The sequence below is a fragment of the Postia placenta genome (genome assembly GCF_002117355.1).
Source record: "Postia placenta MAD-698-R-SB12 unplaced genomic scaffold POSPLAscaffold_23, whole genome shotgun sequence".
Taxonomy (NCBI): Eukaryota; Fungi; Basidiomycota; class Agaricomycetes; order Polyporales; family Adustoporiaceae; genus Rhodonia; species Rhodonia placenta.
The window spans coordinates 289,913-312,058 of record NW_020169854.1 but is presented as its reverse complement, the minus strand read 5'-3'; the positions used below and the strand labels follow the sequence as shown (position 1 = coordinate 312,058).

General features: G+C 48.6%; 8 protein-coding genes across 8 annotated transcripts; 2 read left to right on the top strand and 6 right to left on the bottom strand.

The window, feature by feature from the left end:
• Window positions 1-1,332: 1,332 nt before the first annotated feature.
• Window positions 1,333-2,153, bottom strand: POSPLADRAFT_1159721 (hypothetical protein; the record flags this gene model as incomplete). Its single annotated transcript, XM_024487446.1, has 4 exons — window positions 1,333-1,652; window positions 1,702-1,873; window positions 1,922-2,011; window positions 2,061-2,153. Coding segments are annotated over 4 exons (675 nt in total), but the record flags the coding sequence as incomplete, so codon positions are not given.
• An 814-nt stretch (window positions 2,154-2,967) lies between these two features.
• On the bottom strand, window positions 2,968-3,594 carry POSPLADRAFT_1159771 (hypothetical protein; the record flags this gene model as incomplete). The annotated part of the gene is made up of 2 exons (XM_024487452.1): window positions 2,968-3,393; window positions 3,445-3,594. 2 exons carry the CDS (start codon window positions 3,592-3,594, stop codon window positions 2,968-2,970), a joined length of 576 nt encoding a protein of 191 aa, XP_024333271.1.
• A 1,416-nt stretch (window positions 3,595-5,010) lies between these two features.
• On the bottom strand, window positions 5,011-5,888 carry POSPLADRAFT_1159894 (hypothetical protein; the record flags this gene model as incomplete). The annotated part of the gene is given in 4 exon segments (XM_024487474.1): window positions 5,011-5,341; window positions 5,402-5,451; window positions 5,467-5,710; window positions 5,767-5,888. Coding segments are annotated over 4 exon segments (747 nt in total), but the record flags the coding sequence as incomplete, so codon positions are not given.
• Window positions 5,889-6,020: 132 nt separating this feature from the next.
• Window positions 6,021-6,260, bottom strand: POSPLADRAFT_1084439 (hypothetical protein; the record flags this gene model as incomplete). Its single annotated transcript, XM_024483027.1, has 2 exons — window positions 6,021-6,176; window positions 6,198-6,260. Coding segments are annotated over 2 exons (219 nt in total), but the record flags the coding sequence as incomplete, so codon positions are not given.
• A 1,962-nt stretch (window positions 6,261-8,222) lies between these two features.
• Window positions 8,223-9,498, bottom strand: POSPLADRAFT_1037469 (hypothetical protein; the record flags this gene model as incomplete). The annotated part of the gene is made up of 6 exons (XM_024477223.1): window positions 8,223-8,267; window positions 8,290-8,384; window positions 8,464-8,496; window positions 8,635-8,691; window positions 8,892-8,904; window positions 9,259-9,498. The coding sequence occupies 6 exons, from the start codon at window positions 9,496-9,498 to the stop codon at window positions 8,223-8,225; spliced, it is 483 nt and encodes a 160-aa protein (XP_024333268.1).
• A 905-nt stretch (window positions 9,499-10,403) lies between these two features.
• Window positions 10,404-12,028, top strand: POSPLADRAFT_1160065 (hypothetical protein; the record flags this gene model as incomplete). The annotated part of the gene is made up of 7 exons (XM_024487495.1): window positions 10,404-10,467; window positions 10,602-10,713; window positions 10,915-10,939; window positions 11,052-11,207; window positions 11,277-11,617; window positions 11,728-11,853; window positions 11,908-12,028. 7 exons carry the CDS (start codon window positions 10,404-10,406, stop codon window positions 12,026-12,028), a joined length of 945 nt encoding a protein of 314 aa, XP_024333267.1.
• Window positions 12,029-14,641: 2,613 nt separating this feature from the next.
• On the bottom strand, window positions 14,642-15,694 carry POSPLADRAFT_1159750 (hypothetical protein; the record flags this gene model as incomplete). The annotated part of the gene is made up of 6 exons (XM_024487448.1): window positions 14,642-14,752; window positions 14,804-14,832; window positions 14,888-14,930; window positions 15,189-15,227; window positions 15,286-15,356; window positions 15,637-15,694. The coding sequence occupies 6 exons, from the start codon at window positions 15,692-15,694 to the stop codon at window positions 14,642-14,644; spliced, it is 351 nt and encodes a 116-aa protein (XP_024333266.1).
• A 3,179-nt stretch (window positions 15,695-18,873) lies between these two features.
• On the top strand, window positions 18,874-20,824 carry POSPLADRAFT_1159785 (hypothetical protein; the record flags this gene model as incomplete). Its single annotated transcript, XM_024487457.1, has 6 exons — window positions 18,874-18,981; window positions 19,228-19,571; window positions 19,935-19,953; window positions 20,129-20,202; window positions 20,265-20,453; window positions 20,506-20,824. The coding sequence occupies 6 exons, from the start codon at window positions 18,874-18,876 to the stop codon at window positions 20,822-20,824; spliced, it is 1,053 nt and encodes a 350-aa protein (XP_024333265.1).
• Window positions 20,825-22,146: the final 1,322 nt, after the last annotated feature.

Genomic DNA, 22,146 nt, shown 5'->3' with positions numbered 1-22,146 from the left:
CTCTCGCCGACTGGATCTTCGAAGACATCCTCTGTCGATGGGGCGCGCTCAGTGAGATCGTCACCGACAACGGTACGGCGTTCATCAAGGCGGCCGATTACCTTTCAAAGAAGTACCACATCAACCATATTCGAATCAGTGGGTACAATTCGAGGGCGAACGGTCTCGTCGAACGTCCGCACTTCAGCACGCGACAAGCCTTGTTTAAGACAGCCGACGGAGATGAGAAGAAATGGTCCCAAGCTGCGTATTTTGTATTTTGGTCCGAGCGCATCACGACTCGACGACGTATGGGCTGCTCACCCTATTTCGCTGTTACGGGCACCCATCCGCTCATTCCTCTCGACATCGTCGAAGCTACGTATCTGCAACCACCACCGACTTCGATTCTTTCGACGACCGATCTCATCGCCCGAAGAGCCATTGCGCTCCAGAAACGCGTCGAGCAAGTCACCGAACTCCACTCGAAGGTCTACGAAGCACGTCGAACTACAGCAATTCGCTTCGAGAAAGAGCACGAGCACTCAATCCAGGATTTCGACTTCAAGCGCGGAGCCTTAGTGCTCATACGCAACACGAAGATCGAGAAGTCCCTCAACCGCAAGATGCGCCCACAATATCTAGGCCCCCTCATCGTCGTCTCGCGCAACAAAGGCGGCGCGTACATCGTGTGCGAACTCGACGGTACAGTCCTCGATCGACCCATCGCAGCATTTCGCGTCATTCCGTATTTCGCGTGCAAATCCATTCCAATTCCTGAAGATCTCGAAGATGTCTCGACAGAGCGCCTTCGAGAACTCGAACTATCGAATTCTCTAGGCGACGACGACGATGATGAAGTCGAAGAAGCCGAAGAACGCGATGAATAGAGGTTCTTCCCCTTTGTTACTTGTACACCACGATACGTACTTTCTTCTCTCCATTACTGCTCTCACGTTACGCGATATGCTTGATTTCTCTCCTACGTTTTAGACCATCCCGTGTACGAATATCTTCGATTCAACTCGAGTCGCGACATCGTTCGAAGTTCTACGAACACTTCGATTCGACCGTTGCGTGGAGGCTCACCTTAGACGAGTCCTCCTAGGCTGTGATGACAAACTGAGCCTATATTTTCATTAAGCCCATTTTCCCTCGCTACGAACATTTCTATTTCACCTTCTATGTCCTTCGACCATATTACGACTTGCTTCGAACACACTTATTTTCATTTCCTTTTCTTAGTTCTCGCCAGGTTTCGTCTAGGCCAAAGGCCACATTTTCGATTCGACTATCGACGCAATATTCTACGACAGGATTACAACTACGCTACAAGACGACCCGCGCCATCGCCTAGTCATCGTCGACAGCCCCGCGCACGAACCCGATTCCTCCCTTTGCAAGCGCGGCCTTCTCCATCTTTTGGAGGTCGAGGTCCATGTCATGGAGGAGCGCTCGACGGCGAGCGATGAAGGCGCGCTCCTCGCGGATGACGCGAATTATCCCCCGAGATTCGTCGTCGAGGTCGAGCGCATCGAGATCATCCTGTTCAAGGCCAAGGCGGCCGGCCCCATCGAGAGGCAGTCGAAGCAGGGGGCGCGGAGGCTCGTCGACTCGGCGCTTCTTCGAACCACTCGAGTCCGCGACCGAAGGCCCAGGAGAGGTCGGCCGAACTACTAAGACGTCAGCCAAAGCCTAAGACAACAAGAAGAAACAACTTACTGCGCTTTTTTGTGGTTGAACCCCCGCCGCGCGTTTTCTTCGTCTTCCCAAGCACGGATACCTTGTCGAAGTAGCAACCCTGTTGGAACTGCGCGCACCTCTCGCAGGTCGTAGCGTTCTCGACCCAAACACATTTGACCGGGGCCGAGCGGTGGCCGGCGCAACGATCACACTATCGAAGAGTTAGCATCGAACCGCTTCGACGAAGGGTCGAGCTTACCTTCTGACCGGCCTGGCGCTTCTCAAGCGCAGCGGCGGCCATATCGACCTCCGCCATCGCGAACGGACGTTCGAGCGTTCGAGGAGTCTTCTACGAAAGAGAGATTAGTAATCGAAGCACGATAGAAGAGACCACTTACGACTGAAGGGTCGTCCGACAACTCGGCGACCTCCTCGTCGACCCTCGCGCGCCCTTTCCCCTTGTCGAGAAGTTCCTCGGCGGCCTTCGCACGCTTCGCAGCTTCTTCGACGCTGATACGACCTACGAAACCCTAACCCCTAACCTGGGTGCGACCTAAAGGGACTAGAGAGACGGATTATAGTCTTAGTGAGAGGGGAGTTAGCAGCAAGGTGTCCCGCGGTTCGAGTGAACACGAGAAACGCCCTTGGAAAAGGCTACGAACGCTAGGGAAGGTACGAGGTGGCTTCGACACGTCGTCGAAGCTACTCGGAGGCTGTGGGTGGTTAGTGGAGACGATCGAAGCTCGGCAGAGCTCTTCGATGTATCGTAGAGAGAAGAGACACGATTCGATAGGGGGGACTTAACTAGGACGCGGTTCGCAGTTTCTTCGACAATAGTCGAAGTCGAAGGGTTCGTCGAGACGGTATCGACGAGTAAACGCAGTGGACGAGGTTTCGAAGTTACGCAGCAAGGGACGAAGTGACGCAGTTGAAGGCTTAGACGCGGGGCGAACTCGACTTATGAGCTCTGAACTCGAGGGGGGAACCGGATCTTGTATTTTTGGAGAGAAGTACGACAGATTTTATACTACGCATAGGACGCTACGACTATCGAGAGTGGCACACTAGTACAAGGGGCTTTGCATTGTTCCGCACGAAGCTGCCTCACCGAGTGGCACGCATCAAGTCCATCGGTAGAGTGATGTCATGCCGAACGCGGAGATGAAGGGAAGCATGCGAGACACTTCGGACCGGTGTCCGTCGTTGAAGGCATGCCGCGAGGTTCGATACCTAATCGGGAAAGACTGGCTACGTCGGTGTGGCATGGAGCGATGCGTGCGCTTGGCCGAGCGGCGTCCAGTGGCCCTATTGTTCGCCGAATGCGGAAGATGTTCCGAGATCTACGCGTGAGGCATCGGGACGACCGTGCCGAGCTTCGAGTAAGCGTCGCGCACCGTCGAAGATGTCGAAGAGCGTCGAAGGCGAAATCGAACTGTTGTGTGACTGAGTCGAAGTGCCGGGCGGGATGTGATTGCCGAAAAGAGGTGTATCGGGGCCCAGAGGGGCTTGGCGCCTATCAACACGTCGTGCTTCCTCTTCGGCGAGGCGCTTCTGCTCTTCGACCCGTCGTTCGACCTCGGCGTCGATGGCGGTCGCGAGCTCGGGCCAGTCCCCGCGCGCCCACTCGACCCAAGACTCCGACGCCCGCTCGGCGAGCTGCTTGATGGCGGCGGCGACGCGCAGCTCCGTCTCCTCGTCGCGGATGGCGCCCAGGGCCTTGCGATAGGAGAGCTGTTCGAAAACACATGGTTAGTTGGGTTATGCAGATTACAAGCAACTTACGACGAGCGGCGACAAGTCTTGCGCCCACTCTTCGACCACGTCGAGCGCGGCATCGGTGGTCGGCGGAGCCTCGAGGACCACGAGCAGAGAGGCGAGGCGGCAGTTGACAAGCGAAGGTGTCGAGGCAGGGGTGGCGGAGCGAGAGGACATCGTTCGAAGCAGCGAGTATGCGAGGAGGGGCGACGAGGTAGCGAAGAAGGAACGATGGGCTGGGGAAAATGAGGCTAAGTCTACCCTGCTTATAACCCCTTTCCGACCAGCGTTTAGCGCCGACCACGTGGCGTTCGAAGCCTACACGGGTTGCCATGCCGCTTCGATCCGTTCACAACCATCGCGCTTCTCGCATCACGTGGAGGACCGAGGGCGGTCCAAATTTCAATAGGGAGGAGATGATAGGCGCCAAGCCCCTCTGGGCCCCGATACACCTCTTTTCGGCAGTCGCATCCCGCCTGGCACTTCGACTCAGTCACACAACAGTTCGATTTCGCCTTCGACGCTCTTCAACACCTTCGACGGTGCGCGACGCTTACTCGAAGCTCAGCACGGTCGTCCCGATGCCTCGCGCGTAGACCCCGGGACATCTTCCGCATTCGGCGAACAATAGGGCCACTTGACGCCGCTCGGCCAAGCGCACGCATCGCTCCATGCCACACCGACGTAGCCGGTCTTTCCCGATTAGGTATTGAACCTCGCGGCATGCCTTCAACGACGGACACCGGTCCGAAGTGTCTCGCATGCTTCCCTTCATCTCCGCGTTCGGCATGATGTCACTCTACCGATGGACTTGATGCGTGCCACTCGGTGAGGCAGCTTCGTGCGGAACAATGCAAAGCCCCTTGTACTAGTGTGCCACTCTCGATAGTCGTAGCGTCCTATGCGTAGTATAAAATCTGTCGTACTTCTCTCCAAAAATACAAGATCCGGTTCCCCCCTCGAGTTCAGAGCTCATAAGTCGAGTTCGCCCCGCGTCTAAGCCTTCAACTGCGTCACTTCGTCCCTTGCTGCGTAACTTCGAAACCTCGTCCACCGTGTTTACTCGTCGATACCGTCTCGACGAACCCTTCGACTTCGACTATTGTCGAAGAAACTGCGAACCGCGCCCTAGCTAAGTCCACCCTTCGAGTCGTGTCCCTTCCTTCTACGATACATCGAAGAGCTCTGCCGAGCTTCGATCGTCTCCACTAACCACCCACAGCCTCCGAGTAGCTTCGACGACGTGTCGAAGCCACCTCGTACCTTTCCTAGCGTTCGTAGCCTTTTCCGAAGGCGTTTCTCGTGTTCACTCGAACCGCGGGACACCTTGCTGCTAACTCCCCTCTCACTAGACTATAATCCGTCTCTCTAGTCCCTTTAGGTCGCACCCAGGTTAGGGGTTAGGGTTTCGTAGGTCGTATCAGCGGCCTGTTGTTCATTGTGCTCAGGTACTGCTGCTTTGATTTTCCCTAATAGTGCAGGGCCTACATGATTGATGTCAGTAATTGAACATTATATACATTATGGATACGTACCTAATTGACATACTTTGCACCAATTATAATCACCAAAGGTGTCATCAAAGAAATTGCATCAAGATCCCAGGCCCATCTCTTTGGTGCTGGAAGTGAACAGATTTGTAGCTGACCAGCTGTGCTCAATGGCCTTTCCATCAGTTCTGCCAACCTGCTTTGTATAATTGAACAAATAGCCAACTTGACATGCCTGCTGATGTGCAGGCAAGTGGAACTTGGGCATCAGAAAGACAAAAACACATTTTGTGGGATCAAAGATGAAGTTATACCGCACAAATTGAGCCCAGATATTTGTGGACCACTGACATGCAATATCATAAGATACAACAATGTCAGCTGTGGTATGTTTGGCCAGACTAGACCAGAACAGGTAGTTGATGTTGATGTATCTGTAGATGTAGATATTAGCCTGCCCCTGCTGCAAATAGTTATATATCATGACATTATACCTTTCACCTTTTTGAAGGTCACCAACAGAACATGGCCATTTCATGTCATGCTATGTGCATTCAACAGTAATGACACTGCTGGCTGCAGTTCCTGTAGACTTCTTCAGATTTTCTGACTTCACAGTGTTATGGTTATTGCAGGTGCTCTGATCCTCATGGATGAGTGTGTCAAACTTGGCAAGGTGCATTTTGTAATCCTTCTCATCAACAAAATATGTGTAACCTTTGTTGAGGCAGACATCTGTCAAAACCTTCTTATGCTTCAAATGAAAGTTCACGTTGATCACAATGAACAATTGATATAGCCACCTGTTGTATTATAAAATGAGCACAACATATGGAACAGCAACATCTTCTAGACTTACTGTTTATCTGAGAGTGTGTCACACCAGTCTTCCAGTAGATTCTTGCCTGGGTGTGGGCATGCTAGACACAGAACAGCACATTCACCAGCTTTTGTGAATGCAGCACCTTCAGAGGCATGGCCTCATTCTGAACACTTCAGCATCTTAAGATGCCACCATTCTCTAACCATCCTTAAAAACAACTCATAGTGCTCTTGTATCCTGATCAGATATGCTACATTTGAGCAAATCTTTCATACCTTTGTTGGCTTCATACCAGTATTATCTGTGTGTCTGGAGATTGATGTATAGAACTCATACCTGGAAACTTTGGACTGTGTCAATAACAAGTGGAACATCTTTAGAAGGCAGAAGGTGGCAGCAGTTTTTGGGCCTACTGTGGTGGCCGAAAACAGACGAGATCGCAGTAGCTAAATAGTATGTGGTGGCACATTTTCACAGCCGCAAAAGTCAAGGCCTATCCTGAGAATTCCTGTGATGTTGAGGACAATGAAATCATCCTCCCAGGTATGGACTGGGTTGATACAACGACTATCAATGTCATGTCCAAGTTGTACTTGGAGACCATGGTTCTTGAAAGTATTGGGCTGGAAGCAAGACTTGACCCACATCCAATTGAACAGATCAGCACAAATAATTTGCATAAATATACTGGGATGTACCAGAATATGGTGAAAGGGGTTGTGGTGGTGTATGTGGACAGCACAGCCTGAACAATATAGCAACATGTCTTGACAGTCACAGCAACAGTGTCGCGACTTGAGGTCAAGCGACAGGGAAAACCTAAAACAGCTGGGGGCGTTCGACTAGGTCTCACCGAAGCGATGGTGAGCAGCGCTCAAACCTAAGGCTAGGGACAAGATAATATATTAGTGAGTGAAGTAAGAAAGGATACAAGGGAGGGCTTACTGACCTAGGGACAAGAGGTCGAAACTGAGGTCCCTAGGGCAGCAGAGGCCGGCTTATATACAGGGGAAGTTTAGGGGAGGCTGTGCGCACTGGTCCGTGCACAGCTGGTCCGTGCGCAGCATGCTGACGCGGCCCTGGGGGCCGGTGAGTCAGAGAGGCTGTGTCAGCAGAGCCCGAGCTGTGCCGTGCACTGCCGCCCATCTAATCTAATCGTACAGTAGATAGCGACGCGTCCATATCAGGCATGTAGTACAGAGGTCGCGGGTTCGAGCCCGCGAAAAGGAAAAAATTAAAAAACGGCTGGACACCGTACCAACTCGTGACAAACAGATCAGCACAGGACCTGTCCGACATCTTGCACATAATGGTGCAGGAAAGCCACTGTGTTCCTCATGGTGCAGGAGCTTAGCGAGATAGTTGTCCACCTCAGACAACCACATTAGCAATGGCTCATCCTGTATAAACAGCATGAGCTTAAAATGTAGCACTAGATTGAGTACCACAACATACACCTGCAGTCCGGTGGCGGGAAACTGGCTTGTCCTCTTCCAGGCCAAGTTGTGAGATGTATTCCAGATCAAAGGTATCAAAGGCATTTGAGAAAGCAACAGGGCTGTTGAAGGTAATCAGAGGCTCGTTCCAAGGCAATGTAGTTTCAGAGAATGTCACATCTGAGAAACTGTGTGTTGGAATATAGAGTTGTTGCAATGATGTATGCCCATTGCTGGAGTTGAACATGATATGACAGATAACATTGTCAGGGTGTGTATGAGGAATGGGTGTTCATGTTGCCTCATTGTCTGAGTCAGAATCCTCTATGGTCCTGACTGTAGGATGATTGGCACACCACTTTGCTTTTGGCATTGCCAATGGCAAGCAAAACACTACAAGTGCTTGAACACATGAATTATAAGCACAACACACATAGATCATGAAGTTCCTCACATTCTAGGGTGACTGAAGATGTGAAATAATAAGCTTGATTATTGAGAACATTGGCCCAGATGCGATGTCGGAAGCAGTGCATGCAAATAGAGTAATTTGGCTGTCTCAGAAAGGCAAATGAGCTTTTTTGAACCATGCTTATAATAGTATTATTGAATGATAGTGATAATAACATTTGAAATGACACATGGAGAATACACAAATAATGTCCTACACAATAGAACAGAGCAGTTATGGGCTCCAAGAGGTATTGTATTGTTAGATATGAAACATAACTAGCTTAGAATATGACCTACCTTGTCCTGCACTTGTTCTGTCTGAGGGGGGGGGAAACCATGGGGACTGAAAATGTTGCAAATAACAGAGACCTCGAGGCATGATCACAGGTCACCATTTCAAGATCAGAGAAAACAGTGAATAGACAGAGGAAGGAAATAGAGGGGATGTTCAAGATGTGCCTTGATGGCTGAAGAGTGCATTGAAAGGGCAAGAGGTGATTTCATTGTTGGATTGCACTGACACTGCTCCAGGTAGGTTCACGTCATCTGCCAGGTCATGTCAACAGTGATGACCTTTCCTTGGTTCACATTGCCATTTGTTGTTCACAGGTCGCTTTTCTGCATCTTCCTCGTCAGGAGGGGATTCATCTAGAGGGTTATGAGTACTTACTATCATCTGACACACTGTTCTGTGACCAATCATCTCAAAGAGACTGTCTGACAGAGCCATCTGCCTATTGATCATGGAATAATACTGGTGTACAGCTGGCTACACACAAAGAAGAAGGTTAGCTTTAGAGTAGAAAGACTATGACAGACTGAATGCTTCTGGTTGATAACACACCTCCCCTTTCCCAAACATTAATGTGTGCCGTTGCTAGATTGAAGTATCAGATTCTTTAATGGGCAGGAGATAGAGAGTGTCGCACATACCTAACATGCCCACCACAAGTGTGAATCAATGTATTGTGAGACAGTGTTGAGATCTTTGAAGAGGAATAATAGGAAAGCATACCTGAAAATGTAGAGTTTAGGTTATGTTCAAGCTCTGATGGCCAATTCTGGTTAAGGCCTGATCAGCCAATCAGCAAGCAGATAACAGTGCTGCTAACCAGGAATATGGAGACAACAAGATGCACATTAATAGGTGTGTCTTTATGCTAAAATACTGCAGACTAAATGAGTGCATGCCTTGAAGGTATTTTCATCTTTTTGATTAGCATAAGAGGATTTCTTAAAGGTGAGTTCTGATATATACTCCAAACAACGCACCTTGAACTGGGTGCTATAGGTTCAATGCAAGCACTATTGTGATACTTTGGTAGGTCAAGCTCAGTAACTGTAGGTGAGTTACTTGTTCAATCTCTCAGACACTAGACTTCACAATTTTTTTTTGGTCAAACAAATGAACATATTCCTATCAGAGTCTCTAGTCTAAGTACTGCCAAGGCAAATCTGTAAGTGTATATGCATCTTCATAATTGTCTAGACCACTATCCTAGACCTCAACCTCTGCTACAAGAGAGCAAATGATTTTCGCTCCCCATTCAAGGTAAACTTTCCTTCCCATCTGTTTGTCCATTGCACAATCCTGACATGCCTGTCATGCAGAATTCCTTAGGTGGATCTCAGTGCATACTTCCTCCCTCAATTTGTTCCACTTCCCTGACATCCATCTCTCCTTGTGCAGGTCTCCTTCCTCTCTTATTTTGTTCCAGATCTTAGCATTCATCTCTTTCCTGAATGCTCCTGTCTGCTGGCTATCGTCAATTGGGATATAGTTAAAGGGCAGTGCCCATAGTCCAATGTCAGGTGTGTTTTTAGTTGAGCATGACACACGGAAGGGGCACTGAGCTTGCTTAAGAAGTTTCACAGGCATGTCATCATTCGAGAGGTTTTTGAATGGCATCAATTTATGCTGCTGCACAATGTACATGCAATGATTCTGTGCTATCTAAGTGAGCTGGGCCCTATGCAATCAGGTATGTCTATGAGCGTGTTTCAAAGTGCATTGTATAACATACTTTTTAGACTACCGGTATTGTCATTGCTGCTCACACTGAGCCTCATCATGTTCTTCCATAATGAAATACTTTGGCTGGTGTCCCATATGCAGTTGACTGGCAAACAGAGAAGATACAAACCAATATAATCAGGGCACATCTCAGAAAGCGAACTAACTTGTGCGATAAACCTTAAAACTACAATATGTACAAGATATTCAACACCAGGGAAGCAGACACCTGCTCCTATTGCTTTACAGCACAACATACACACTACTGCACTGCCACACCTTGTTGAATATGTCAAGTGCCTCCTGGTACGATCTGCAGTGCTAATAACATGCTCCAGAGATGGCTGAGACATATGGCTGCACAGTGGACCTGCTAACATGATCTAGGCCCATATGATGCATGCAGGATTTATGAAACATACCAGCCAACAAACACCCCCACCATATGCCTACATGTTACCAGGTAGAATCACGACTTCAGGCCATTCAAGGGAGGCAGTGGTGCAATGTGTACTCTGGGCTGGTCAGCAAACTGTAGGGCTGGGGCTATGGGTGGAGGAGGCCCTGCTGATGGAGCAGGAGGGGCAGCAGATGGTGTGGTGACAAAAGCGACTGGCTCAGGAGGATGCACCTTAGGGGGCTCAGCACTGACAGCGTGATCCTCCAGCACAGCAACAACAGTTTGATTGCGCACTTCAACATTAGGTGCTTCCTCCTCGGACGCAATGTGTGGTGCCATTTGAGCAGGTGATACCTGCCTCACGGACAACATGACCAATGCAATAGTGCCCAATATTGCAGCAGCCAAAGCTGCAGATAGATGCACCATGCTTTGTGAGTTGCCATTCTCTATGCATCAAAGTCACAACTGTCTACTGACATATTAAATTGGCACATATGGTTCAAGTCCTCAGCCAAACTGCACAATGTAGTGTTCAAGTGCTCTTCAACAATGTCCTGAAGCATAGCAAGGAGAGGTCTGAGACTGAAGGAGGAGGGTGTGGCTGAGTTCAAACTCACACCATTATTCTTCTCATCTGCTTGCTGTGTCATTGAGCAAAAGGCGAGCATTGAGGAAAGGTATGTCGCTCTGATGCTGCAGCAAGCAAGATATAATACCGGGGCTCACCCATATATGTAGATTCATGTCTAGCAAGCTCAAAGAAGCTTGATGCTTGTCCCGAGCATGCTTGATGAGCATCCTGTCTGCCAATGGTCGCACAAACAACGACACCACATGAACTATTTGAAGTCATCCACTTCTTGGGTCATGTATAACAGCACTAACCTCACGATAGCCCAAAATGTAAGTGCAATCATTGTTCATTGTTCTGCATTATACAATTATGTATTGTTTAGACCTCATGGCACCTCAGTGACATACAACTGACAAGCAACATGACTTTCTCATGGCTCAGTTTCCAGTCTTTCTAGACCACCAGAAAACCTCCATGGTCGGGGACTTCTGGAACATTGTTCTGTTTGTATGGTTCAAGTCATGGCCAGAAGAGAAAGCCTTGTTCGGTCAAGACCATGGAGAGCTGTCACTTGATCAATGTGTGCAGGTCGACAAGGTGCGCAATGTACATAAGAAGGTAGGCAAGCTATAAATCAAGAATGATCAACTGCTGATTCCAGATTAGAAAATCAAGAACTGGTTCAACAATGAGGTTGTTAAGGGCCACCACACGCAATCTATAAAGTCAATGGAGGCTGTTTTTGCTAGTCTTCTACACCCAAAGGGGACATGTGCTAAACAATGGTCAGAAATCTTCTCCAATCTGTACTATGATAAGAAGATCATGCCTGTTGTTCAAGCTGAAGTGGCAGCACATGTGAAGGAGCCCATGCATGCTGAGATGATCAAGATTATCCATACTAAGACTCACCCGGTCTTCAAAGAAGCTGAGGACAATATCAAGGAGGAAGTTGAGGTCATCTATCAGGCAGGACTGGCCTTTGTGTGCCTGCAGTGCCTGCAAAGGTGCACTGGATCAGAAGAGCCAGTCCCTCAGCCAACACTAGCTGAATACTAAGTGTAAGCCATTACTCACGTTGTCTAATGAAACTCAGCTAATATGGTTTTTTTTGCAGGGTACAGGATTGTCTCTTGGCATTTCTTAAATACACCTTCAACACGGTTGCTCATCTCATGGGCTGGCATGGGACAGTGATCTTTGGTGGACCATCACCAAAAGCAGGCAGCAAGCTGGAGTCAATGTCATAAGTATCTTGCTCTTGTTTGACAAATATCCTGGCTCATTTCCTGGTCAGCTTTCTTGTTGGCAAAACACCAAGTGGTGTAAACTTCGGTCAATCTTATGAGCAGTGGGAAGCCATCCTTGCCAACTATGCAGGTTATCTGAAGGAGGCATTTCATAAGTTCCCAATCTAGTACATACATTGCTACATTTCCTGAAATATGTAACACTCATTTTAGCTAAAGACCTACACCAAGCTTTCATTCAGGGCAATGCAGGGCCATCTTTGCCTCCAGATCCAAATCAAGCACCTGTACTGCCACCTGGGGGCTCACCACCCACTTCCGCAAAAACACCAACTTTCCAGTCAGGGTCTTCTTCACCCCTGGATCCAAATGAAGCACCTATATCAGTACCTGGAAGTTCACCATGCACTTCTGTGGAGGTACCAACTTCTCAATCAGCTTGTCTAGATGTTAGGACACCTTCTCAATCTGCGCAACTAGAGATGTCCACCCCTTCTGCAGCCAAACAAGCAGGTGTGGAGACAGCAGCATTCAATCAGCACATTCCAATCACTCCTACTGTGTCAACCACATTGTTCTCATCAGTTCCAGGTGGCAAAGATGTTGCAGATGCTATCTGGTTGTCGTAGCCATCAAGCCCATGCAGAACAAGTCATGAAGGCATCTCGCTAGTGCAGGAACTACAGAACTCACTCACAGACTGTCAGTTGGTCATTCACTACTGGAGTCTTTCTATGAACCTCATGAACATCGATTGGGCAGTGGTGGGTGCAATGGCAAAAATCATAAGCTCTGAGCAAAACATTCCAGGCTCCCGAACTACAGTCCCTGCCTTCTTTGCAATCAGGCACCACTGCTGTACCACCAACCATTTGCTTTGGTCCATCTTGCACAACATTGGTGCCTGATGTACATCTGATCTTGCTGCCTGACATGCATCCAGACTTGTCACCTGACATGTGTCCTAACTCATTGCCTGACCTACACTCATACACATGTGATGTGGTCACTGCCCCCCCATGGTTGGTGGTCCTGCCGCCACATACACCACCATTGCAGACCTCACATATCACCACACTTGACTTTCTACTATATTCCACAGCGAGCACACTACCTACTGGCATTGATATGTGTACTCCATCACTGCCACCTGTACCTCCTAGGACCACCTTTGTCTGACCACCTACATGACAATTGTCAAAAGTGCCCTTACTGCCTGCAACTGCATTTGCATGACAACCTCCATCCACAATACCTCAGTCGTCAATCAGTTCAGCCTACAAGGAGAAAGCAGATCATACAGTCTCTTTTGGTGCAGAGCATGCCTCCCCAGCTTCACCTTAGGAATCACGTCATCAGGCACTGTACGAGCAGCCTATGAATCCTAACCAAATAGTGGAGTTGAGCCAGCCTGCATCACCTGATCAATCAACTGATCCTCAAGACAATCTCAATGTGAATGAAAGCCTGAATGTGAGAGAGAAAACAGCTTCACCAGTCAGCACATGGCCACCTCAAGTCCGTCGGGCACCCCTCCCTGCTGACACTGATTGGACAACAACCATGTGTCAAAAATCTGGAGCATTGAGCGTGGAGAGAGACCTACAAAACAGTGCTAATGAAAATCAACAGAGTGTTGATTGTTTCTGACAAAAGTGTGTAAGTTCTGCTGGAAATAAGTACATATGATGCTTCTTCACCATTGATGCCTTGCTTATTGTATATAGCAGTGGAAAATCCAGAAAGAAGAGATGTACATGAACAAATGCAAAAGGTTGTTCTTTTTCTTGAATTGGGGGATGTCATTGGTCATTCTCCACAGATATTTTCTTGTCATGCGATTGTATATTGTAATTATTACTTCTTGGGATGAAATACTATGTTTTCTATCATAACTACATGAGATTGTATTGGCTGTTGTATGACGGTGAGCTTACAATGACGGGAGCATCACCATCATACATATGATGGTTTCAAATGGAAGGGCGGGATTTTTAAAAATACATGTGCTTCTTCTGTACATTATATATGATGGACCTCAAATGCTAATTGGGAGGCATGTATGATGGTGGCATCATGTGGAGCAGGCTCAATGTATAACAGCTGAAGAATCCATGATGTATGAGCTCAGCCGGAATGGGCAGTCTCTCTCAAAGTGGGCACATCATGTATGGTAATCACAGTTATATTCTGAAAATCTGGCTTGCTTTACTGTACATAATCATCCCTTATAATTCTACCCTACCTCATGCTAACACTTTCTTCTTCACCTTTGGCTCAGTCAGACACACAGCATGTATTATTTGACATAGGGTGTCACCCTCCACTAGTAGCAGGTATAAACTAGATATAGAAGTAATACAAATAAGGATTAAAATGGGGAATCTGGTTATGTATGAGCTGCGCCAGAATGGGCAGTGTTTCTCCAAGCATGTAATGTATGGTGCACCTCAAATACTCATGAGATCATGTATAAAAGCCACACATGATGGCACTGAGCTGAAGAGGTGGTTGTATAATGACAATGGATGGCATCAGGCCTGAAATATGATTATGTATGAGATGCACCAGAATGGGCAGCATATTTTAAAATGGTGGGCACATTATGTATAATGCACCTCAAATACTCGCAAAAATCATGTATGAGGGCCACACATGATGGTGCCAGACTGGAGAGGTGGTTGTATAATTATGACAGGCAGCTGGCACATCATACATGGTGCACCTCAAATGCTGAACAGCCCTATCCATGTATCACATAGGAGTGCTAGTCAGCCTGTATCATATATGAGTATGCCAGGGTCTTGTGGTAGAGCAGACATACACTGGCATGTTGGTATGCCAGGCCTTGACAGTCTTGGTGCCATACTCTGTGATGAGTAGTTTGGAGATCTGAGAGAAGTGTCATACACATTTAGATTGATGTGCTGCAGAGAGACCTACATAGTAGCCCCAATCATCACCCTGTATGACTGAATGGGGACTACATTAGTGTGCACATGGTTCCAGTGAATGGTGCACACATACTGTACTCATTGTATCCGAGCACAAGCATCAGCTTGTTTGCAACCTACCATATGGATGTGTCATTGCATCCTCTCATGGCTCCATTCAGATGTAGTACTTGCCACCCTTAGCTGGCTGTGGCACATGACATTGATAGCCCAGCCATCAATGTATGTACAGAACAAGTGCCTAGGCAACAATCAGGTGCTTCTGACTTGTTTTGTATTGTGCGAAGTCCAGGGGCCTGTGACCATTGTTATATCGAGAGTTGCCTCTCCTTGTGGTTTTGTTTCCTCCAAGGAGGGCTGTTCTTTGCACTTACACAAAGAACAGCCCTCTTGCTTGTCAGACTGTCTTGCACCTGACATCATTGACTCAGTGTGTACAGTGCACTTTGCCCCATTGTCAAGCGCACTCACTTCCAGGTTTTGTACCTCTTTTGCCCTGCCCTTACCCCTGCTGATGTCCTCACTAGAGCCCAATTCTTCGCCTGTGGTCGATGGAAAGGATGTCGACAGTGCACAGGTAATTGTGCATGATGACTGTCCTGACTTGATCTCTGCATGTCATGAGTTGCTATGTCACAGACTATTTTTCTTTTTTCTTTTTCTTTTTCTTTTTCCCCTTTCCTGGGTTCGAACCAGTGACCTTGCTGTGTGGGGAAGCACTTGACATGGACAAGTCACACTGCCTCAATCAATTAGATTAGATGGCTGTGTGGTATAGCCCGGCATAGCACGAGCACTGCTTATGCAGCCTCTCTGACTCACTGGGCCACTGCCTTAGCAGCTGTGACACAGCAATGCTGCACACAGACCAGCTGTGCATGGACTGGTGTGCACAGCCAGCCCTGAACCCTTTGTGTATATAAACCTGCCTCTGTTGCTCTGGGGACCTCAGTTTCGACCTCTTGTCCCTAGATCAGTAAGCCCCTGTACATACTTACTTTCCTATGCTAACTTACTTGTCCATAGCCTTAGGTTTGAGCATGCTCACCATCACTTCGGTCAACCCAGTCAAACACCCCCAGCTTTTAGGTTTGTTCATTCCTTGTCACTGGACCCTAAGTCACGACACTGCATCTCTTTGCACCCTGCAGCAGTGTATGTCTCTTGAGTGTGCTGTTTCTTGCCACCTCCCACCAGCGGCCCATCTTCAGGAGTGTGTGAACAAGAACCACACTGTCAATGGTGTTTTGGCTCAATTTGCATGCATTTTGTGCCATCTGCTCACAATACCTCTTATTAGTCATTCTCATCCATCTTGTGTGAAGATCCAGCTTACCACAATCCTCCGCTAATGGTCAGATCACCTCTAGCTAATGTGGCTCTTGTCATTACTGTCACTGTGAGGTACAGGTACAATGCCAGTCAACACAAACTCGGGCATAACCTCCACATCAGAAGAACACCAACTTTGCTTGTGGGCACTTGTGATCACTTGTATCACACTTGCCCAACTCTACAAGTGAACAAGTGACTAACAAGCAAAATTGTTGACTTGTGGGCTTGTGGCAAGCACACAAGTGCTAACAAACAATGGCCAATCTGATAACAGACTTCCCATGACCTTGCACTTGTGATCACTTGTTGATACTTGTGTACTTGTCACAAGCCCACAAGCCAATGATTTTGCTTGTTAGTCACTTGTTCACTTGTAGAGTTGGGCAAGTGTGATACAAGTGATCACAAGTGCCCACAAGCAAAGTTGGTGTTCTTCTGATGCATCCCAGTCAACAGGCTACAGTCAACAGACACAAGTAATGTCAATTGCTGATATTTCACAGGCATCAACATGCAGACACTAACCTCCCATCACAGTCAGTCAAAGTTGGCAATAGTCCACTTGATATATCAGAGTATGGTCGGCAGAGTGTATAATAGGCAGTGGCAGCACCTATGGGCATAAGAACAGCATAGTTGCAACACCCACAGGCAATTGGATGCAACTATATATATATGGCTGGCAGTAATGGTCAAAACGGATCTGTACATGTTTGTGTGTCCAGGAAGAATATGCTTCTGATCAAAATTTCTGAAACAAATCATTATGGGCTCATCAAATCAGGACATGGCCTGGCCGGTCATAGATACATTGTCCTGCGTGATGTGTCCTGTTGTGTATTCTTATAGTGTTCAAATTTACACGAGTGCCCAGAGTTACTAACAGTAACAGTGCTTGTGTGCTTATGTTTTGATGTCTGTTTCTTGCTCATTGCTCTCCTCAACAATCAGTCAGTCACAACTCAATAGATTTGAGTACTTTGTTAATATCCGTGTATTGACCCACACTCCATACAAGTAATCTCATCTTGTTCAATATCTTTAGTGTTGCCTGGTCACTCATATACAATGAGATGCACCCCACAAATAGCCCAGTAGGGTGTGTTACTGCACCACATCAACAGCCATCTCTACCTGTCTGCCTTGACTGAGACCACACATGGCCACCAACCAACATCCTTGCGATGCGGTGTCACAGGTCGACCCGGAGAACACCCGCACATTGGCATGTTTCTTTTGCTTACCACCAGGCATGCAATTTGTTTTTGATTGGACAATGGGCAGCAGATAATACATGCCCCGTCACCTTGTTTTGCTTGCATCAGCTTCCCCACCCCACATCTCTTTCTGTTGAATTTTCAGTGTTTGTGATAAATATATTCATATATCATAATTGACACATCTTCACGCACATGCACACAGTCCTCTCGCAGCCATGGCATGGTGAAGGGCTTATCTGAGCAGTAACATGTGGTGCTGTCTTGCCCGTCTTTGCTTGCTGACTGGTGACCTTTGTTCATTCGGGTACACTGCCACTCCTAGAGTGCGATAGGAGCATGCCCAAACAGTATGTTGTTATTGCCTCTCTCACATGCTGACTGATCTGTTTCCAGTAGAGTCCATCCCGATTAGCACTTCATATGTCATTGTTGATACTTGAGCCATCTTGTAGCGGCAATATGCCAAGGCCAGTTTGCGGAGTGCTGTGGGTGTCAGAACATTGACTATGCACATACTTTGTCCTATAGTAGTCGTAATGGCAAGCAAGCAGTGTTCATTATGATGGACATACCAGCATGGAGTCCCCGCCGCATGAATGTTGTGAGACAATGGAGATGCGCATTGCGGGCAAGTCATGCAATGACGCACTAACCGGACATCATCCCCAGGTGAGATCTTGTCAGTGCAACAACACATGTAATTTCGAGGCATAAACATACTGCTTCACCTGTAGGTGGACAGTGCAGCCAGGTGGGCTGTGCTTGTCTCCTAATGGTGGCATTTCCACAGCGGCATGATGGAGATGGAGACGACCCTAGGGATGCCAGGAAAAAAACTCACCCAGGCACCAAATCAAATGCGTATTTGATGCGTTGAGGGTGTGCTCCGCTGTCGCTGCACTACAATCCTCGCTTGGCTGCCCGTCGTCTCATCAGGCATTTGCATGACACGTCCACGCATGCACATCTTGATCTGCACATCTTTTTCTTTTCTTGTCTCTTCTCACTGCAACCTAAGCTGACCGGTCACATTTCCTCGAGATGATGTTTTGCTACAATGCCACATGCTCCAACCGGTGTGCGCTGCAGAGGCGGACACGACAACATGCAAGACCGCAGTCAGTTTCCATCTTCTTGCATTGCGCCTGCACGCTGATCCCATCTGATTCCCAGCTTGAGTTGCATTCTGCATGGGGCTGCCAGTTGTCTATGTTTTGGTGCATCATCTGTGTCTTGCAGCAGGCCAGCACACTGACCACCTCCAGAACCTGCCCCTGCCAATGCCATCATGGGGAGTATCAGGTGTCGGGTACAGAGCATGCGGGGCAAAGCTTACCATACTTAGCATGTTCCATAGCACATTCTGCGGCAGGGGTGCCCGCGGCTGGCGTGCTTCCCATCTTGGCCCTGGCTACACAGTGCTGCCACTGCGAACATGCAAGCTGCTCAGATCTCCGTGCACCAACAATGCAAGTGTTAGGAACAAGCCCTCGGTTGATTAGTGATGGAGGGGGGGAGACGCGGACTGTTTCTGTACATCGCATGTCTGGCAACATTTTCCGTGTGGGGCCTGCGCAAGAGCATGCGGTGTGTGGTGTGCGATGGCCAAGTGGTGCGTCATTGAGCTACGAGTCCGATATGGGTCTTTGGCTGTGTCCTTTGTGTATTGCCCACCACCAGAGTGTGTTGCACGGTGGGCGATCCAGATGGGCAGCACACGAGCTCTGGTGCGTGTGCGACACTGTCCTTTTGGTGTTCTATTTTGCGGATATGGTGCATGAAGTTGCAGGAGAGCGACCGGGCAGCAGGGGACTGAGAGGAGCGACAACAGCACGTCAACTGTGTGCCATGGTTACAGACCGGGGAGACTGCACATGGGCGTGGTGGAATGTCCAGCTCGGCAGACATCACCATGCATGGATGGAAGATGGCGGATGCCACATCCGCGGCCGTCGCGCTACAGCACACCCTGATGCGACGCACACCGGGTGTCCTCTGGCCTATCACACTGGTCTTGGCTACACTGGCCACAGTCCATTGGCCTGCTGGTGTCACAACCAGGCAGGGCGAAGCTGGGCATCAGAGTGTCAATATGAACAGGGTGCACATCATGAACACCTGCATGCAGTTGTGGAATACTGCAGCTTGGGCCAGCGTGATGGGCCAGGAGCGTGCAGATAGGCAGGGCTGGTCCACCGCGCAGTAAAAGCAGCAAACGACAGAGATGTTTAGATGAGCAAGGGGGTGTGCACGCACAACATGTCCGCCGGTCAAGGGAATGACGAGCAGGGCCCCGCACGTGCAGAACAGGGAGCCGGTCACCAGGTGGGACAATGCGGAGGTGCGGAAGTGGCTACCGTGCGAGAGGCAGGCTGAGATGAGCTAGAGATAGTCTTTGCGAGCCGACTACGGTTGCCGACCTGTACCAGGTCTACTTTTGGAATCTGGACTTGGCACCTTTCGACCCCGGATCATGATCTGGTCTGGATCTGACCTTTGGGATGTTCTGTGTATCACATGAGCCTCTCCTTTTGTCCACGTCATTCAAACCTTCGTGTTTGACAGTCTTGCTCCTTGTGTTTTGGTATGTCGTCAAACAAAAATAATGATCATAACTACTATAATTGCAATCCCAACAGAAATAACCAATACACCCACTGCCATGAGTTCTCACTGATCTGACTTGTTTAACTCGAGTATTTGACCTGTTGTTGTCAGCTCCACCTAACTGCCCTGTTGTCGAACAACTGTTGCGACAGTATCACAAGTGCAACATATGCAGTCGGGTGACATTGAGCAACATATTCCGGGATAAGTATGGCATTCTAATAAGGTAAGCCTTCCTTTATTATTCATACCTCTTGCTAATAGATATGATGTCGAACATTGATATAGTCCAACCAATATAGACCGATGTCAGAAGAAGCTGAACCTACGTGGCAGTAAGGTCATGACCCGGAGCCTGTCCAATGTGCAAAAGCGCCAGCTTGTGCTAGATCAACTGGCGAAGGACCCAACACATTGTCAAGGCCCACAAATAATCAAAGAAGGAATCTTATTTGATACCAGCTTGAATTTTACACAGTAAGTACTTGAATTATGTCTCTATGGTGACGTGATGCTACATACATCCTAGTGACTACATTACAAGCGAGATGCATATCCATGATGCTGAAGGCTTCGCACTACGGCGGCCAACTGCATGTAAGGTTCATCGGGAAGCATTAGTTGCCCTTGAACCTCATCATGAGTGGAGCGGTGACAGCCATGACAAGCTCAGTGCGATCGGATTTCTGATATGGGGTGTATGGGATAAATGGTTGGGCAAGTGGCTTGGGCTTTGGGTTGTTCTGAACAATCACCACAAGGACACGATTGTATTTCTTTATCTTCATTTGATACGGGGACTCTCTGGTAAGTATGTTCATACTGTCACATCTACCTACAGCTGTTAATATGCAGTAGGTATGCCTATACAGATGATTACAGACTGCGGCAGCGAGACAACTTCACTACATGGATTCGCAAATGCTTTACAGTTTGTAAAGTGTTTGTATTAGATAACAACACACATAACTGATTCAAAGCTGGAAGCTTATGCACCTCACTTACCACTTGACGAACTTCCCGCTGATACGACCTACGAAACCCTAACCCCTAACCTGGGTGCGACCTAAAGGGACTAGAGAGACGGATTATAGTCTTAGTGAGAGGGGAGTTAGCAGCAAGGTGTCCCGCGGTTCGAGTGAACACGAGAAACGCCTTCGGAAAAGGCTACGAACGCTAGGAAAGGTACGAGGTGGCTTCGACACGTCGTCGAAGCTACTCGGAGGCTGTGGGTGGTTAGTGGAGACGATCGAAGCTCGGCAGAGCTCTTCGATGTATCGTAGAAGGAAGGGACACGATTCGATAGGGTGGACTTAGCTAGGGCGCGGTTCGCAGTTTCTTCGACAATAGTCGAAGTCGAAGGGTTCGTCGAGACGGTATCGACGAGTAAACGCAGTGGACGAGGTTTCGAGGTTACGCAGCGAGAGACGAAGTGACGCAGTTGAAGGATTAGACGCGGGGCGAACTCGACTTATGAGCTCTGAACTCGAGGGGGGAACCGGATCTTGTATTTTTGGAGAGAAGTACGACAGAATTTATACTACACAGGACACTACGACTATCGACAGTGGCACACTGGTACAAGGGGCTTTGCATTGTTCCTCAAGAAGCTGCCTCACCGAGGGGCACATATCAAGTCCATCGGTAGAGTGACGTCATGCCGAACGCGGAGATGAAGAGAAACATGCGAGATACTTCGGACCGGTGTCCGTCGTTGAAGGCATGTCGCGAGGTTCGATACCTAATCGGGAAAGACCGGCTACGTCGGTGTGGCTTGGAGCGATGCGCGCGCTTGGCCGAGCGGCGTCAAGTGGCCCTATTGTTCGCCAAATGCGGAAGATGTCCCGGGATCTACGCGCGAGGCATCGGGACGACCGTGCCGAGCTTCAAGTAAGCGTCGCGCACCGTCGAAGGTGTTGAAGAGCGTCGAAGGCGAAATCGAAGTGTTGGGAGACTGAGTCGAAGTGCCGGGCGGGATGCGACTGCCGAAAAGAGGTGAATTGGGGCCCAGAGGGGCTTGGCGCCTATCATCTCCTCCCTATTGAAATTTGGACCGCCCTCGGTCCTCCACGTGATGCAAGAAGCGCGATGGTTGTGAACGGATCGAAGCGGCATGACAACCCGCGTCGGTTTCGAACACCACGTGGCCGGCGCTAAACGCTGGTCGGAA